Source organism: Parasteatoda tepidariorum, chromosome 1 (genome assembly GCF_982258835.1).
Source record: "Parasteatoda tepidariorum strain Cologne lab strain chromosome 1, Ptep-v5.0, whole genome shotgun sequence".
NCBI classification, from domain to species: Eukaryota; Metazoa; Arthropoda; class Arachnida; order Araneae; family Theridiidae; genus Parasteatoda; species Parasteatoda tepidariorum.
In genome coordinates this window covers 41,965,290-41,983,504 of record NC_141755.1, presented here as the reverse complement: position 1 = coordinate 41,983,504, position 18,215 = coordinate 41,965,290, and the positions used below count along the sequence as shown (strand labels likewise).

The 18,215-nt window shown below is 29.1% G+C and overlaps 2 protein-coding genes across 3 annotated transcripts; both read left to right on the top strand.

Annotated features, from left to right (window-relative positions):
- The first annotated feature begins 5,884 nt into the window (after window positions 1-5,884).
- LOC147816410 (cuticle protein 14-like) lies at window positions 5,885-8,718 on the top strand. 2 transcript variants are annotated; one of them, XM_087162533.1, is made up of 3 exons: window positions 5,885-6,027; window positions 6,961-7,047; window positions 8,136-8,718. In XM_087162533.1, the coding sequence occupies exons 1-3, from the start codon at window positions 6,022-6,024 to the stop codon at window positions 8,601-8,603; spliced, it is 561 nt and encodes a 186-aa protein (XP_087018659.1). In that variant the 5' UTR covers window positions 5,885-6,021; the 3' UTR covers window positions 8,604-8,718. The 2 variants fall into 2 exon arrangements, with proteins under 2 accessions (XP_087018659.1, XP_087018657.1); XM_087162531.1 differs by lacking the exon at window positions 5,885-6,027 and having other exon boundaries at window positions 6,952-7,047.
- A 5,848-nt stretch (window positions 8,719-14,566) lies between these two features.
- Window positions 14,567-18,215, top strand: LOC107453828 (uncharacterized). Its single transcript, XM_016070794.4, has 3 exons — window positions 14,567-14,701; window positions 16,221-16,307; window positions 17,606-18,215. The coding sequence occupies exons 1-3, from the start codon at window positions 14,696-14,698 to the stop codon at window positions 18,110-18,112; spliced, it is 600 nt and encodes a 199-aa protein (XP_015926280.3). The 5' UTR covers window positions 14,567-14,695; the 3' UTR covers window positions 18,113-18,215.

Genomic DNA, 18,215 nt, shown 5'->3' with positions numbered 1-18,215 from the left:
AGTTTCCAATTATAATTAATTTTTGTACAGTAAATATTTCGTTCATTGAAATCGTACGGCACTTTTAATTACGTGATTTTCGGTGATGGCAAAAATTTATTAAAAAAAGCGTTCTACGTATTTTCTTTTATGTGTGACGAAGATAGAATTATTTTTTTCCTTTTTTACTCCACTTTAAAAATAAAAATTTATTGATTTCATAATCCTCTACTTTTTAGTATCGTGTTTGGTTAGTAAGCTTACAACAGAAAATGGCCAAAATTTTGAATCGAATAAAATTGTAGACGGAATTTGCTGGAACTATTTAGGAAATAACTGAAATTTGGATTTTCATTATATTAATGATCCAGCAATAATTTGAGCATTCTAGTTGGTCAGAAAGTAATAAAATTTTGATTGAAGGTGAGAAAATTTCTGCTTGCACACTGTAGAAAATTTTGGTGTATAGTTGCCATCATTTCTGACTTAAAGATTATTAAGTAGATAACAAAAAACTGCAGAAAAATTGACGAAATAGCAATTGTTTGAAAGAAGAAAGGCAAAGGTGTTATTAAAATGTGCTTTTTTTTAATCGAAATGTTTTTGTAATCTAGCCATAAAATTGATTCAAATGCACATCAAAATATGTATAGTCATAAAACCAACAACAAAAAGTAATAAATAATTTAAAAAAAAGTATCACAGGGAAAAAGTAAATTAAAAATGTAACTAAATGCACGGTAAAAAATTTTGGTTAATCTCAGCACCAAATGATGGCAACTATGCATCGAAATTCTTTTCAGTCTAGTGTTCATGAAAGGATAGGAAATTTTCTTTTAAGCAAACAAAAGGCTCAGGTGAGAACTCTAGATATAAACGACTATGAATCCTGCTTATAGTGGTCAGGAAATGATTCAAATTTGTATTTTCAATCAGCACGGAGCCCCTTTAAAATTTAAGTCGTTTAGCTTGTTGGGACCGTAAACATTGAATTCGTGATTAATCGTTTTAATGTTCGAAATGATGTACCGGAAGGAGATGTTTGTGAAGTCGAGGCACCCTTTTAGGCCAGTGAATCAGTAATCTCATTCCCATAGATTCCACTATAAAATATATATTTTTCGCTGAACAGATAAGCTTTATAACTGTCTCCGACGTTCAGGAACTGCAAAGGCCAAAGAACTCGAGTATAACATCAGATATTTATCTTAACCATTGTTGAACAGTCGACCCGATTCTGAGTTTACGGCTACCAATGTTCAACTCAGCCTTGCAGGTTTGAATTCAAGAAGACAGGGAAACACCTGGATCAAGTATTGGGAGAAACTTGCCTTCAGGACTTTTTGAAGGAACTAATTAGCATTTGGGTTAAATGGAGAGGAAAGATACGGAAACCTCCAAAAACTCCACTGACGGTAAGGGGACTCTAACCCATGATTTGTTTACCACTGAGGACATCTAACAAATGCTGCTGTAAACATGTCAGCTGGATACAGTGAATCCCTGTAGCAGAACAATCTTTATCGACAATAATCTCCTAACAAATGCTGTTGCTAACACGGCAGCTGGATACAGTAAATCCTTGTTCCAGAACAATCTTTATCGCCAATCACCTTCTAACAAATGCTGTTGTAAACACGCCAACTGGATACAGCGGACCCCTGTTCAGGAGTTGAGTTCCTCCAGTAACTAGAAGCCATTTAAGTCAATTCTCAGCCAATCTGACTCTGGATAAAAAGTGTTTAATGGTCTCACTAACGAGAACCTTGATAGGAATTCGCACGAGAAAAAAATATGAGCTATCGTAAGTCTAAATTCCACTCTATCTTCAATTCTAAAGGCAATTTCGCAGTTCGGAGTTGCCGATAGGGTTGCTTATTTGCCGGAACGGTTGCTCGTAATGGGGTAATCTTTGGTTTGGTTAATCTATATATATATTTATATATATTTCATTTAACGCCACTATCTCATAGTTTCTCAACGCTGTTCGTAAAGTTAAGAAAAGGAAATCACAGACGTTGTAGAATATTGATTGACATTCGTTTAATTTTGTGCATTTTATAATCTTTATTCAGCTGCAATAAAAAATTCCACACACTTCCCTTGCACAATAGTCATAATATGAAAATGATTTTAAGATATCAAGGAATTTTATTTTTCATATCTAAAAGGATAAGGGGATAAAAGGCAAATAGACTTAAATGACCTTATATAGTATTTTCTGCGATTTTCGAGTGACTATTTTGAGCGAATATTAAAAGTTATTTGTGTTTTATGAATAAAAAGTACAGTTTTTTACTTACCTATCTAACTTTGCTGCCTAGGCAAGTGAGGTATCGTTACCAATGTATAGAATCATTACGCTAAATCGAATGAGAATAAAATCAAGTTGTCTGATGTCTACATACAAATACATACAAAAACAATTTTACATCTCTTTTCATCTGCATCAGACAAACCTCAATAAAATATCTGAAATTAAAAAAAAATCACTATCATGATAAAATATTACCACCACATTGATATTAGAATAAGGGATATTAAATACCATTAATTTAAGATCAGTTAAGCTTTCAGGAATTCCTCAGAAGCTTATATTGTGTCAGATAGATATTTACCACTAGTTTCCATCGGTTGTTAACGGGTACCACTAGTTACCATATTTGAGCCACCAGTTTGGGTGTATTAAATCATAGCCACCGAGGGTCAAGGCCTCTCAGTAGGTTTGTGACGTCACCCTCGGAAGTGTTAACGAACCATAAGATAGCACGGTATTCAGAATTTGTATTAGGAGAAAATTATAATAAATAGTTCAAACTTTTGAGCGACGTAAAATATTTTTGCTTTAGCTAATTTAATAGCCCCTAAATATTTTTAAGTGATAAATTTTTAGCTTTTTATTCGTATAAATCAATGTTATTCATCACGTTACAACTCAAAATGAACATGTAGGACTGTTTGATGAAAATAAGAAATGATACATTTTAAGAAGGAAACGAATACGAGACAAATATAAATATGTTCATGACACAAAAAAGAGACAATGAAATTATAATTTTATTGGCACATTCATAAAAGTTTTATTTCAAAATAGGTTCTAAATAATTCATTCAGAATCGTACGATATACATTAAAATTCCAAGTGGAAAAAATCTAAACATTAAACACTGCAATCATTCACATATAATCGACGCTTATAATATTTAAAGAGGACAAAATAAGTTAGCTCATTAATATTTATAAAATAATAATAATAAGTAAATTATAAGTAATTAACAAAATATTTCGATCCTGAAGATTGTAAAACTTTAAAGTAGTATTTATTGTTTTTAAAAATAAATATACCTTTTTTTAAAATTTTTTGTTTATTATTATAAAAAAGTAAATAATTTTCAAATCTTAACTTTTTCTATTATAAAAATTTATTGATAACAATCTTTCTAGTAAGATTTGTTAAAAAAAATATCCCAAAATAGAGATTCCTCTAGAAAATTATTAGTCTAATATTCTGGAGCAGAAATTGATTAATTAATTAAAAATTACGCACTATAAAGGACAAGAAAATATTGAATAGTTTTTATGAACTACAATTGAAATTGTCTACAAGTTTTTGTTAAATCGTAATTCTTTAAAAAAAATTAGATAGAAGAAATATAAAAGCATTTATTAAAATAATTTTTGAAAAAATATAAAAGCATTTATTAAAATAATTTTCGGAACAATATAAAAGCATTCATTAAAATAATTTTTGAAAAAATATAAGAACATTTATTAAAATAATTTTCATATTACTCAATAAGATACATCTCATTAATTAATATATTTTGCATAAGATACATTTGAATGTATAAACTTATATATCATTGTTTAAAAGCTTGTTTACATAAACTCTTCCAGACTTATAAGATAAACATAAAGATAGGAATAAATCAGGAATAGCACGTTTAATCTGGAGGAAACTCATAATTTATTTGTAAGTTATCGATAAGAACAAATAAACTTTAAGTGCCAATCAACATTGTTATTAATTTTTCTTTCTTTTAAAGATATACCTAAAGATTTTTATTCTAGTTTTTTAAATAATAAAAATTTTAACTCTTTAATGACATTTGATATTGATTTGATAAGACAAATGATGTTTAAATTTGTTTTATTTCACGTCTAAAAGTTTTGCAAAAGTACGAATGCTTTTCTAGTTTTATATTCTAATATTCGCTAACAATAAACAATACCTAAAACATAATAATTCGTAAATACAGGTAAAGTACGCAATTTAAAGGAATAAAAAAAGTATTTGAGCTTTAATGACAGGGACCAGTCAGGAGCACCAGTTTCTAATTGTCATTTATCATTCAATTATTCATAAACAAATATAAAAGTGTTTTTTCATGTCTGACTTATTTTTCAAAATTTCAATCTTTAATATTTACAATGTGTTGGTTGTACGTAGGAAACATAAGCAGTATGTTATTTCAATCGAAATAAACTTTTTTAATAGATATTCAGTTATATTTATTAAAAAATATGAAGAGCATTACACACTTTTAACGCTATATGTTTAGTATGATTTTTTATATAAGGAGAAAATATAGATATATAAACTATTGTGACTGTTCCGCTTTAAATACGTTAGGACGTACACGTTTAGTGTCCGAGTAATATTGAAATGTCAAACAGTTTCGGTCTATGTAAGAGTATATAGCTACAACAAGAGAACTAATTTATTTTATTTTAGTATATGATTAAAGAGTGAAGCGAGTATTGTTCAGGAAGCCAACTGAAGTTTTCAGAGTGATATCCAGCAGGAAGTGGTCCTCAATTTCAATTTGAAGCAAACATTTATGATCAGCGATTACTGTTCGATATGAATTCTAACCCGGCTCGCACCAACCACTACAGACGAAAAATTTCCCCAGTGGTAGACGGATCCTGAGTACCTTTGCTTTTACCGGCTAACCATAGGCGGTTTTCCTTTCCATGTAACATAAATGCGGGTAAGTTCCACCAAAACGTTCTCCATGAAGGCTAGTTTTTCCTAAGACTTGAACCAGGTATTCCCCTGTCTTCTGGGTTAGGTTCAAAAATACAAAGCAACGGAGTTGAACATTGAGAGTAAACGCAGAATTGGATCATCTGTTCAACACCGGTTGTAAAATTCTAAATCAAAAACATTTATGAATACATTACACTTTCATTATTATCATCTATGAAACATTAAGATAGATTATATTGAAAAAGTTAGATAATTTGCGATTATTTAAACTTAAACGTTTAAAATACATAACGTATTAAGAAATATTGATACCATGTTATGACTGATAAGAACGTAAATATTAAGAAATTACATTAGAATTGAATATTTTCTAAATAAAAAGTAGGATTATTTTTCGTACATAACTTAGACTCTAACTGTATCCATAAACTTAAATTTAAAAACCGAAGTATATGAAAAATTAATGTCTGTCTCTTATTTGCACACTATTATAGCTGTGTTCAGGAATTAGTATATCAATAAACTAATGAAGGTGCAAATGTGCAAATTTACATATTACATTTCGCATAAGATAAGCGTGTTAACTTGATTTACATAAGTTCTGCTTCGATCCTATAAAAATTTTGTAACAATAGAATAAACACTTATATTTATTGACATATGTCAAATTTAATTTAAACATACGCAAACACTTTCGATTTATCCTTTAAAGGGATTTAAAGAAACTGGTAAAAATGAAAAGCAACTTTAATAATCAATTAAAGATTCCCCACCCGGAAGGTAAAAAAATGGGATCAAGGTTAAAATCAGACACGCCTTTAACAAGGCATCAACCGACCGATGCCTATTTTGAATAAATCATAAAAACGACAATGTTTTACATTTTTCGAATTACGTTATCGATTACATCTACGTACAAAAGAAACATTTTGACACCTTGAACATTTTTTTTTTACTATTCACTAATTGCTCTGTAATGCGGTATATAAAGAGGTGAATAATCTGAATCAGAACACTCGGATTTACAAGCAAGTCCAGCAATCAACAACATGAAGGTACGATATTATCTTTGGATTTTGCAACTTAACTTTAACTAGATTTTTAATAATTTATATCGTTAGTATATAAAAATAATAATGTATTTTGTTTTATACTAATAAGAGGTTCACTGATAATTTTATGGCTTTTTTTAACTTTTTCAGTACACTAGTTATATTAAGTATGCTTTCAAAAGTCAATTAAAAACTGAAAAATAAGAATTTTGCGTTGTGGAAATTGTTTTTATATTTAATACTAATGTAAATCTGAAATAAATTATATCTATCCGTATCTATAATTAATGCACTCTATGAGTTTTACAGATATTTAATTTTAATCTACTAAGTTTATCGAAAATAAATTAAAGTTATTATTTTGATTTATATTTAATGTTTTCTATATCTATAATTGATACGGTATATTAATTTTATCTGCAAACTAATGTATTCCAATAACTTCGATTATTATTATTTCATGCACTTAAATGTGTTGCATAAACTTTTACTAGTGAAATAAAACTGTTAGAAAAGCATTTGACCGATTTTTCTATTACTTCTTAATTGTATGTATACTAAGCAATAATTGTAGGAAGTTATTTTTTAAAAGGCATGACAGATTAATGACATAAATGTTATACTTGGATTGCTAAGGTTAGTAAATGTTTAAAATGATAGATACAAAGGCAATTGCACTAAGAGCAGTATTTAAAGAAGTATCTAATAAGTACAAAAACAATTTACAATTTTCTTTTAAGTTTCGGTGGTAGAAAACCTCTAAAATAAAAAATGTAGTTTAAAAACAATGCAATTAAAAAGGGATTACTTTTTTGTCAACTAACTCTTATTACTTTTCATATAATGTGATATTTAAGGTTCTAAATTTCTTTAAATTTAAATTATTTCTTTTGAGTATTTCAATTCTATCAATGTTTACTTAAAATTATGTTACAGGTCCTTATTTTGTTCGCTCTTTTTGCCGCTTCTCAAGCAGCTGTTCTTATTGGTACTGGTGCCAGCACCCAATACAGAAGCCAAGATGTAAGTAGAACTTTTGTTTTTAATTTGTTCATACAGATAGCTTACGAATAACTTTTTTTCACCTGAGCACTTTAGCCTATTAAGTATTGTAACATTTATTTCTAACTTTCGTTTGATATTCAAATATTTTAAGCTAATAAATACATATAATTTTGAGGTTGAAAATTTGAATTCAGTTAATCAATATTTTGTTAAATATATTATGTAATATAATCTTTTACGAATAAGACACTTGGCATGATAATAATTCAACGATTCATTTTTACATTTCATTTGACCTAAATACCCTGTATCAAAAGGACCTATTTCGTGACGTAAAATGCCAATTTTATTCTAACACAGTTAAATGATTAATTGTCTGATTTAATCTTTTTATTATTGCTTTAAATATTTAAGCAACCATTTAGAGTGGTTTAGTTATTTGAAAAGCATTGGTTTAAAAAAAAATTAAAAAACTAATTTTGTATAGAAATGGTAATGTGAGTGTTCAAGGCATATAGTTTCTATTTTAACTTTTTTTTTCAGGTTCGTTGTATTTTTAACTCTTTTTGTCTTAGTTTGCCTTTACTAGCCTATTGAAAGCTAGTTTTTTAAAACTGTGCTACCATATCTATTTTTAAAAGATTAATGTTCAAAAAGTAAAAGAAAAAGAAAATTTTTAAAAAAATTATATTATTTTGAAAGCTTGAAAGAAAAATCAAATATCCTTCTTAATGCGTGAGTTAAAACAAAAATAATTTTATCGAAATTAAATAAATGCATATTTCTCATTCAGAATTTTTATTATTATCAATGAACTGCATTTATAGTTGTATATGCTTTACTAAACGTACTTTTAAATTTTAAATGAAATATTAATATATTTCTTGTAAACAAGAATGTGGCAAATAACAAATATGATATATATTAACTAATGAAACAATAGTCTTATGAGAACAAATTGCTTAATATTTATACATTGCATTAATAAATATATAGTTTTCTTAATAAAAGTCGTCCTACAAAGAAATAGTATTTTTTTTATTGATTATTTAACAAGAATCATCTTATAATTAGAACTTATTAATTCTTGCGAATTTTTCCTTTAGAACCATGGAAACTATGCTTTTGGTTACAATGAGGCTCATCCATCAGGTGCTACTTTCCGAAAAGAAACCGGCAGCCATGGTGTTGTAGCAGGCTCATACGGATTGGCTGATGCTGATGGTCGCCAACGAGTTGTCAACTACGTTGCTGATGCCGCCGGATTCCGTGCTGACATCAAGACCAATGAACCAGGAGTTGAACCAAAAGATCCCGCTAACACTGCCATCAACAAGGCCACATTGGTAGTTGCTCCTGCTGCACCAATTGCTTACGCTGCTCCACTTCCAGCTGCCATCCATGCACCCATTCCTGCAGCTATCCATGCACCTCATTATGCTGCACCACTTCTGACTTATGCTGCAGCTCCACACTCCGCTGTACATGTCTCTGCCGGCAATGCTCTCGGAGGTTACAGTTACAGCACTGTTGTGGGTCACCACGGTCTTCATCATGGTCTTCATCTGTTGTAGTTGATTTAAAACTATAAATATCTTTATTGAAGTCATTGAAGAACAATGAAGTTATTTACAAATACATTGATGTCCAAATATAGAGCTTTTGAATAAACAAATTATTTTTTAAGAATTATAGGTCTCTTCATTTTATTAAACTTAATATAATATCTTGATCTGTTCAGGGCTGGACTGGAACGATATTTATTCCTCTCCCATTCTGGTTTCGGATTTTCTCAATATCAACGGATTCATTGATCTGGTCTGACCCCGTCAGACCAGATGGGAATTAGCAACAACAACAAACTTAATAAATCTAATTAAACTAAATACGAAATTTTAAATTAGTAAAAAAAAATAAAAAATAATAAAAAAATAAAAAAAATTAGTTTGCCTAACTGAACTAGCTGAAAACAGATATTCTTCGAACTAGCTTCTTTCTAATGAAACTTCAGAATGTACGTGAAGAGAATTCATAAGGAACAATGCGCTTCTGCGAAAATAAAAAAAGTTAATCAGAGATAATATGAAAAGCTCAAGCTAATGGGGCTGATATGTGCTGTTTTTTTCCATAACAAGTTTTTGAAATTTATTTCTTCCAAAACTGCTATTTTTTTTTCTTTTTCGATTATATCAAATTAAGAAATAATTATTCTACTTTAGATAAAGAAACATTGTAATGTGTTAGGTTTTTGAAATTTTTCTTATCAAAATTAATAGCACACCAGGAGAGGACCACAAGTCTTCACTGCGAAGCAAATCACTTGGTACTTTTTATATTTTAAGTGATGCGTGGGTGAAATAAGTCAAAGAGGGATACATTTCCCTTCATTCACTCCAATGTATAACTGCCTACAAGATTTGATTAATTTTTAAACTACACTCCTAACACCTGTTCAGAGCAACAAATGAACTGGAAGTTCCTATTGAAGTTACCATCCATTCTATTCTTATGTTCTTAACTGAAAGTTTCATGCTAGCTGGTGAAACATTTCTTGAAAATGAACGGATTTTTTCATTTCAGTATCTCTTCTTTATGCAATTAAGCAAGAACTGGAAACAATAAATATACATTTAAACGAGGAAATTTAACAATATTTTCATATAAAATTGTTTGGTTCTTTTAAATTTTATTCGTATAAGCGGGTTGTTCGATTATCCGAAAGGCAAATAAGTGGGGACGACTGTACATACTGAATAATTCCACTATCACATGCGCAAAAAGTATAGATAATTTCTCCAAAAACTTGTTATTAAACCTAAGGTTTCTTTATAAATCCAAAAAAATAGTTTTGTTCCATTCACTTTCGCTTCAAATATATTTCAGGCTTAAAAACATTTTATAGGGTGTTTTTTTATCTATATTACTAATTAATTTGATTGAACGATATACCTAAAGTCAAACACTTGCAATCTATTACGAACTAGATAACATTTACGCTCAAAAGCAAAACAAAAAAATTAGTTTTGGAAGACAAGGACACAATATAAGCTAAACATCAGTAATTTATAGAAAAAGTAACTAATTTTTTAATAAATAATAAGGATAATTTATCGATATTTCTAAAAAATAAATTAAAAAGTCGAAATGAGAAATTTTTTTTTATAGAAGTACACATTTTTGAAATGAAATGAATGGAAGAAACTTTAAAAAAAGAACAAGTTTCTAAAAATCGATATATATATATATATATATTACTTCGTTTTACTCAATGAAATTATTGGTAAATTGAGTATGAACATAGGGTTAAAGAAAATACTCATGTTCTTCTATCTCGATTTAACAAAACAGCAAAGTTTGACAAATTTATTCTTATTGTAAATATTTTAGATATAACTTATTGTAAATATTTTAGAATTTCATAAAGTATGGTAACGTACATAACTTTAAACGTCATATACTCTAACAGTAACTTCATATACTCTAGAAGGGCAATCATGAGAAACAGTTCAAGACATTTTTGCTTATGGCAAACTCATCTGCTAAGAAAAATGCTTAAATTTTAGCTCAAGGAGTGCAACAATTATGTATTTTAATTTGGATAATTTCACTTCCCAGATATATAGTTTACTATTCTTACACTTTACTTACTGACAATAATTTTTTTCCTCCAATTTTTCACAACTCTTGTAAATATAATTGTCTCGCAGTGGACTGATCGTAAAGTCACAGTTCCCAGTAGAACACCGAAGTCAAACATCACTGGCTGCGGTCAGTAAGCGAGTGGGTGACCACTTTGATCTGTCTGAGAAGGGATCTAGGGTGCGCGGTATCGGTCCTCGTTAAACTGTTCTACCGTAAAGTGTTCGACTTCGCGCGCAGGTAGTAGAGCTACCAAAGCAGGGGAGTCATCCCCTCTACAGAGGAACAAAATGGCGATGACATGTCTTTGGATCATCCTCAGGGATGTTTCCAAGACAATCGCCAAATGCCCATTGTGAATTATCTAGTGTGACGTAAATAAAGTACCTACCTCCATACCTACCTGAAAATGTAATTAAAAGTTTAACTTAATAAGATAATGCTACGTAAAAAAATCTAATGTTTTAAATAGGAAATATTTACTAGAAGTACTGTAAAGTAAAACGCCAGTTAAATTTATAAAACTTACAGCTTTAGAGAAATAAATTAGAAAATGATGATTTGTAAATTTTTTTAGGTAAGTCCAAATTTATTTTCCATAATCTAAAGTTCAAGATCCGTTAGATTTAAAACTTTTATCAAAATATCAATACGTTTTAATAAATGTATAATAAAATCTGATGGAAGTGTTGCTATTTGTATGGGTGATACCAGTGGTTGTCTCCGCATGTAACACATGCAAGCTAATTAATATTTTTTTTAAAAGAAAAGCAAAACATTATGTGAAAATAAAACTTAATACGTCTTCATACCAAATGTAAAAAGATGAAATTAGCTTTATTCATACTTATAAAAAATGCATAACAATTTAGAACTTTTATAATTTTTTCAGTACGAGATATGAAATAACCTTAAGCTTCAACAGAATAACGGTAAGAGAACATAAATAGAAAAATTATGTGTTCATTGAAAAAAAAACTTATACCTGTTAATGCTTTTGAAACAAAGTCAATATTAAAGTGTTGTAGTTCAAACTATTACTATAAATTCAAATTTGCATCATGAAATCAAGCAGTTTGATGTCAATTGTGCGAGCGACAAAATGATTTTTTTAAAGCTTGTATAGTAACTCCTGGCGTATTTTTTAATACACATTCGATATTCCATGCTTTCAAGTCGTATAGATTTTGTGTAGAAAAACAAAATGTATCACCAAGTTCAAAACTCAATGCGGCGGTGGTGGAATATAGAGAGACAATATTTAAAAAACCTTAATTAGTCTATGTAAAAAACTCTTTTTCAGAATATTACTGGATTGATGTTCTTATTTTATTACTTTTATTCAGAAGTATTATTAAGACTTTTCATGCATTACTATCAAATATATGAGGCACACTAACTATATTTTCTACCTAAGTATATGAACCGCATCACAATATACTTCTTATGCTTTCATGAATGAATGAAGTGCACTATTAAAAATTTCCTGATAAAAATGGTCAATATCAATTTATTTAATTGTTATTTAACCATATTCAAACAAAACAGACAAATGACCATAAATTACATAGTACTCAAACTGTGAGAAAAACCGCTTATTGACTGCTTTCACCTAATACGGGCCGAGCGTTATCGCCCGCCAAGCGCTGTAAGAAGCGCGGAGGTAGTGGGTTCGAATCTCGACGTAGCTCTGGATGTATTCTGCTTGATGTCCTTCTCTGAATTTTTCAATCCTCCTTCTACCTGACAAGGGCTTATAAGCCTAAATTAAACACAACAGAAGATATATGCAATTTAATAAAGCAATGCAGTTACACAAACGGAATTTTAGAACAGAACTTACCTATCCTGATGAAGCCTCTTAGTTCCTTTCAGCTAGGTACAAATTATATCCGAGAGGGCTAATCTGCCTGTCTTATGATCTACTGAATGGTGGTTCGACTCCCCACATTGGCATCACAATATTTCCTCCATTCCCATCTACACATGAAAAGTTTTCAGTGTCCTGCAATCCCTAGTTTGTGAGTCTAAAATACCTTACTCGCTTTCGAGGAACGATGGCAGCCCCATAAAGTTGTTTAACGCAAAAAAAGTCTAGTATTTCTTTTACGATAGGTGACACAACCGGATAAGCTAACTAAACCACTTTCCGCGGTTCATTTGATAAAACACAACTCAACCACTATTTAACTCCAAAGCGCATTACCTAGCGAAAAGCCTAGCTCCAATGTGCAGTTAAATATTTCTTTTACAGTTTTGAAACCATACTAGTTTTAAGCGGTTTTAAAACCGTAAAGGTAAAAAAATGTTCCTTGCCGTAACCATAATGGTTAATTAGAGGGACAAACTACTGTCGATTATTTTACCGTAGTTTTAGAAAAATAAAATTATAACGGTGCGAATTTTGTGGTACGGCATCCCAATCGGTCGTGTCGCAATCAATGAAGTATTACAGTAAGACATTACTCAATCCGTGATATCATAAAGATATGTTGCATTATTTACTATCGAAACCAAAATCATATTTATTTGAAACAAAAAAAATTGCACAAATTAAAAACTTATTTATACAAAGAAGTAAAATATAACCCTTTATAATATGTGTAAAATTTAGTTCAAAAAATACACAAGGAAACGAATTTTTTGTTGCATTTATACAAATGCTTGACCATGCTTCTCTCAGGTTTGGGGATTTAAAGTCTAAAAATAGTTTTGACATTTAAATGACATTTTTGAGTTTATTTTTGTCGAATTGTACAAGTTTAAAAATATTATATATAACTGGGGTCGAGCTATGTCGCGAAAAACGTATAAGAGAGCTATGACATAATATCAGAATTAAAATCAGATTGAAGCTCAAGTCCGGAAATATCATCATACACGGATAGGGGCGCTTTCCTTTTTATAACCTGTTGAGAAGCACAGGAAAAAGCAGATCATAATAGGGGAAGCACCTCTATTAGCGTATGACGAAATTTCGGGTTATGGGTTCCAATGTAATTTTAATCCTGATGATATGTTCTAATTTCTTTAGAACTTTGCAGCAAAATTTTTTTGCAATCACCTATTACGTATAACGTTTTTAAACTGTATAAAATGCATAAACATTTTAAATACTAGGCCTGACTAGTAAAAATAAATGAATAGGCATTCAACTCATGCTCTTTTACCTTTCATGTTTTAAATAATCGCAGAATATAATTTTCGTACAATTCGAATTCTTTTTCACAGGGCGTATAAATGCATTTGAGTTCTTTTAAAAAAATTGTATTTTTACTTCTTTTTAAAAATTGTTATTTGTTTAACGATGTGAAATAAGAGTTGAAGTGGTCGCGATACCCTATTTTCTTTATTTAAATTTGTGCGCTATATCTTATACAAATATTAATATTTCTATATTTGATCTTAAACTACAGTAAATAACTTTAAACTCAGTAATAAAAAATAAAATTGCCTTTAACTTTATTGTATTTTGTCACATCAAAGATTTATTGTCGTAAACAAAAAGCTTTCGACTATTAGAAGGATACAATTCCCACTACCTCTATTTAATTTTCATAAATGGAAATATCATTAAAATTTTTCTGCAAAAGTAACAAATTGTGATTGTTTAAATATTAATCAAATAAATTTTCATTTACTGATCGCAAAAAAAATTAACTTTCTTTTTGCATAATTAAATACAAAAAAATTTTTTTAATTCAATTAGTTGCAAGATTGATGCAAATCACTTAGCGAAGAGATATATCTGGATCAAGGTGATTGGGTGACACACCTTCTCAATGAATTTCACCTGGTATTCTTCGATTAAATATTCGCCCAATTTAAATAATATAAACTCGAACAAAGGATGGGTATTCAAGATGTTTTCTGAATAAATTAAGCGGTTTAACAGGCAAAAGAATACATTATTGCACCTTGACCAATTTATCAAAATACGGAAGAAAGTGTCCAGATTGTCAGTATATAAAGAGATGGAAATTATTCGAATCACTATTATCAAGAGTGATAAAGTTCTCAAATCATCATGAAGGTAAAATTATTTTACTTTTCTTTCATAAATCAAAACTTAAAACTGAATATTTTTGTTATATTTTTCTTCATGTTTTAAAACGCTTTTTAAAATTTAGCAATTTAAAATTTTTAAATCACAGACATAATCAGTTTAATGGAATACAAAAATCAGATTGATATTGGTAATTAGCTAGTATATGAGATAATTTTCAGAAATCTGAGTGAGTTTCGTTAAAACTGCAATAGTATTTTCATTGCTAAATGTATTTTTGGCACTTATATGATTGAAACTATGAGTAGAAACTGAAAACAGCATTCTATTACTTTTTGCTGACATTTAAAGTTCGCATATGAAGTGGTTAAACTTTTGGCGTTTGAAAGTGCTTAAAGTAATATCTCAGATATTTAATTTAATTTTTAATTATACAAATTAAATGGTTTCTGATTGATTAAACATATTTTTAAAATTTCAAATATTTAATCTAAACATCGATTATATGATTGTTATTTTAAAAAAATGCGGTATTTTACTTTCTTTTAACTTCATATTTAAGTATGAAACTATTGTACGTTTTTTTATATAAACTATCATGAAAAAACTATTATGATAAAAAGCGTAATGTTGAATGTTTTAATAATGAACCAAATAAAGAGGCAAAATTGCTTGCAAGAATATCAAAATATGCTGAATTGTATAAAAATTAGCGTCAATTTTATTGTTAAAATTTCATAAATACGCTTGTATTTAAATGTTTGAACTTTTTAAATATATTTTCCCATAGCTTCTAAAAAAAAGAAATTTTTAAAAGTTTTTCAATTTTGAGCATCTAAAACTGTTAGTTTACTTACATAGTTTCAATATTTAAAAAAAATAATGCTAGCATGAGTAATAAATTTTTAATTGAGGTTCAAAAAGATGTCGACGCTACAATACTTGAATGAATGAAATGAAAATAATAAAAATACTTTGATAATCACAATTGATTCGTCTTAAATTTTGAATTGGATTTCCAGAATGGAAAATAGTACAAAATAATTATTGTCCTTTCTTTGCTTTCTACTGTTAATTAGTTTTAAATGCTTCACTAATTACGGAAAGGGTACAATACAATAATTTTACATTGCTTTCGTCATTTCTTTCAATTGTAGCGTGCACTAATTTCTTTATAGCAATAATTATATTATATTCCATACACTTTAAAAATTTCGATTTAAGAAACTAGTAATGATAGAAATTGTTACACTTAATAATTGTAATGATGTTTCTGAAGAATTCAACAATTTTATTTTTTAATAGCATGTTGGAATACTATAGTTTTTGAAACAGTACTATACGACCTTAACATTCTTCCTTGTAAACAAATATATATAAAGCAATAATATTTTCTTCTAAAACATACTAGAAAACCTATTGTGTCTTTGCACGTTGTACACAGCAGATAAAACTCCTAGCTGTTCCAGTTTTTTTTTCATGCTATTAAAAATAACATCAATTTTGCAGTTGTATGTAGCGTAACTAAAATATAAGTTTCGTTTAGGTCTTTATTTTATTGTCAGTACTTGCCGTCTCCCAGGCAGCTGTACTCCTCGGAACTGGAGCTAGCTCACAATACAGAAGTCAAGATGTAAGTATAGTTTTCTTTTGTAATTAAATTAGTTTTTTCAAAGAAACTATTTCAAAGTTCAGTTAAATAAATTCTTGTATTTTTTTCTGAAATATATCCAAAAAATAATTTCTTGTGCATAAAGAGTTTTACACAATATTTTACTTCAGGGTCTGAGAAAAGAAAAGCGAACTGATTCCTTATAAATTCATTAGAATAAGTTTTTTTTTTTTTTTAATTTTTAATTTTTTTTCTACAAAAATGGTATACTTTTTGCATTTCTTATAAATAAATCGTGTTTTTTTTAATTAATATACATAAAACTTCGACTTGCTTTAAATTGTTTAATTAAATTTCTTTAAAATTAAGTTTACATTACCCTACACATTTTTTTCTTTCTGTTTCAACACACTGTTTCAATAGGAAATAGGCTGCATTGTTTTGACAAGTGCAAGATAAAGTTATAATATAATATATAGATTAAAAAAATATAAGATAAAATATAAGATAATAGATAAAATATAAATTATTTCAAGCAATAAATACTTAAAACTAAACACTTTAATATGACAATCTGTATATTGAGGGACATTTAAGCGGAAATTGTTTATACTGAAGTTATATTTATAATATTTAAAATTACTTTCATTTAAAATAATTTTTAAAGGAAATATAATACATTTCAATCAATATTACTCTGTTTACTAAACGAATTGTTACGTTTATGTTTGAAAATATTTATATTTAACTTTAAAATTTCATTTTGAAATTTGTACACATAAATATATATTTGGTTTTCAGTTGTTGCATTAAAGCAAATTCAACCAAAATAGTTCTCTCTTTACCTCAGTTTAAAAATTAATAGACAGAAATGATACATTTCTGCTGAATAAACGTGAAAAAAGGATTTAATGCTCATTTGTAATAAAAAATAAGTAAATAAAATTTATTTATATTGGCTCAATTTGCTTAAAATAAAATATTAATTCGAAACCTTTAATTCATATTTTTCGTTCGATTTTCTTCTGTATTTATACGATAATAGTATTCAAATTCATACTCATATTTCTGATTTTAACTGAAAAATAATTATTTAAAAAATTGCAATTTTTCAAAATATTCTTGCTATTGAAATTTTTTAAAATTAATTTTTTTAATTAATTTAATATTTGAGAATCGCATACACGAATTCTAGATAATTCTAGATATTTACATATAACTAGTTTTGTTAATATTTATATCAGTTTTAAACTAAATTATAATTAAAATGTAACTAAAAAGAATGACAAGACTGAGTGTTGTTTTTTTGTTTTGTACAGGGCCTTGGAAACTATGCTTTTGGATATAACGAAGGACACCCATCCGGTGCTACTTTCCGCAAAGAATCCGGAAGCAACGGTGTCGTTGCTGGCTCATACGGTTTAACTGATGCCGATGGTCGACAACGTATTGTCAACTACGTTGCTGATGCCGCCGGATTCCGTGCCGACATCAAGACCAATGAACCAGGAGTTGAACCAAAAGATCCCGCTCACGCTGCCATCAACAAGGCTGGATTGGTTGTTGCCCCAGCTGCACCCATTGCATACGCTTCACCAGTTCCTGCAGCTCTTCCAGCTCATGTACCTGCAGCACCAGCACTGACCTATGCCGCCGCTCCAGCTGTTATCCCAGCAGCATTGCCAGCTGCACCAGCACTAGCCTACGCCGCTGCTCCTGCTGCTGTGACTGTAAGAGCAGGTGGACCTCTTGGCTACAGTTACAACACTTTTATTGGACATCATGGTCTTGCCCACGCACCTTTAGCGCACCAATTCTACTACTAGATATTTTGCACTTGCCTAGCGAAGGAACTGAGACACGTTTACCTGTTTGTCACCGAGCTTCTGATACTTGATCAAAATTTAAAAATAAAATAGTTTGATCCAA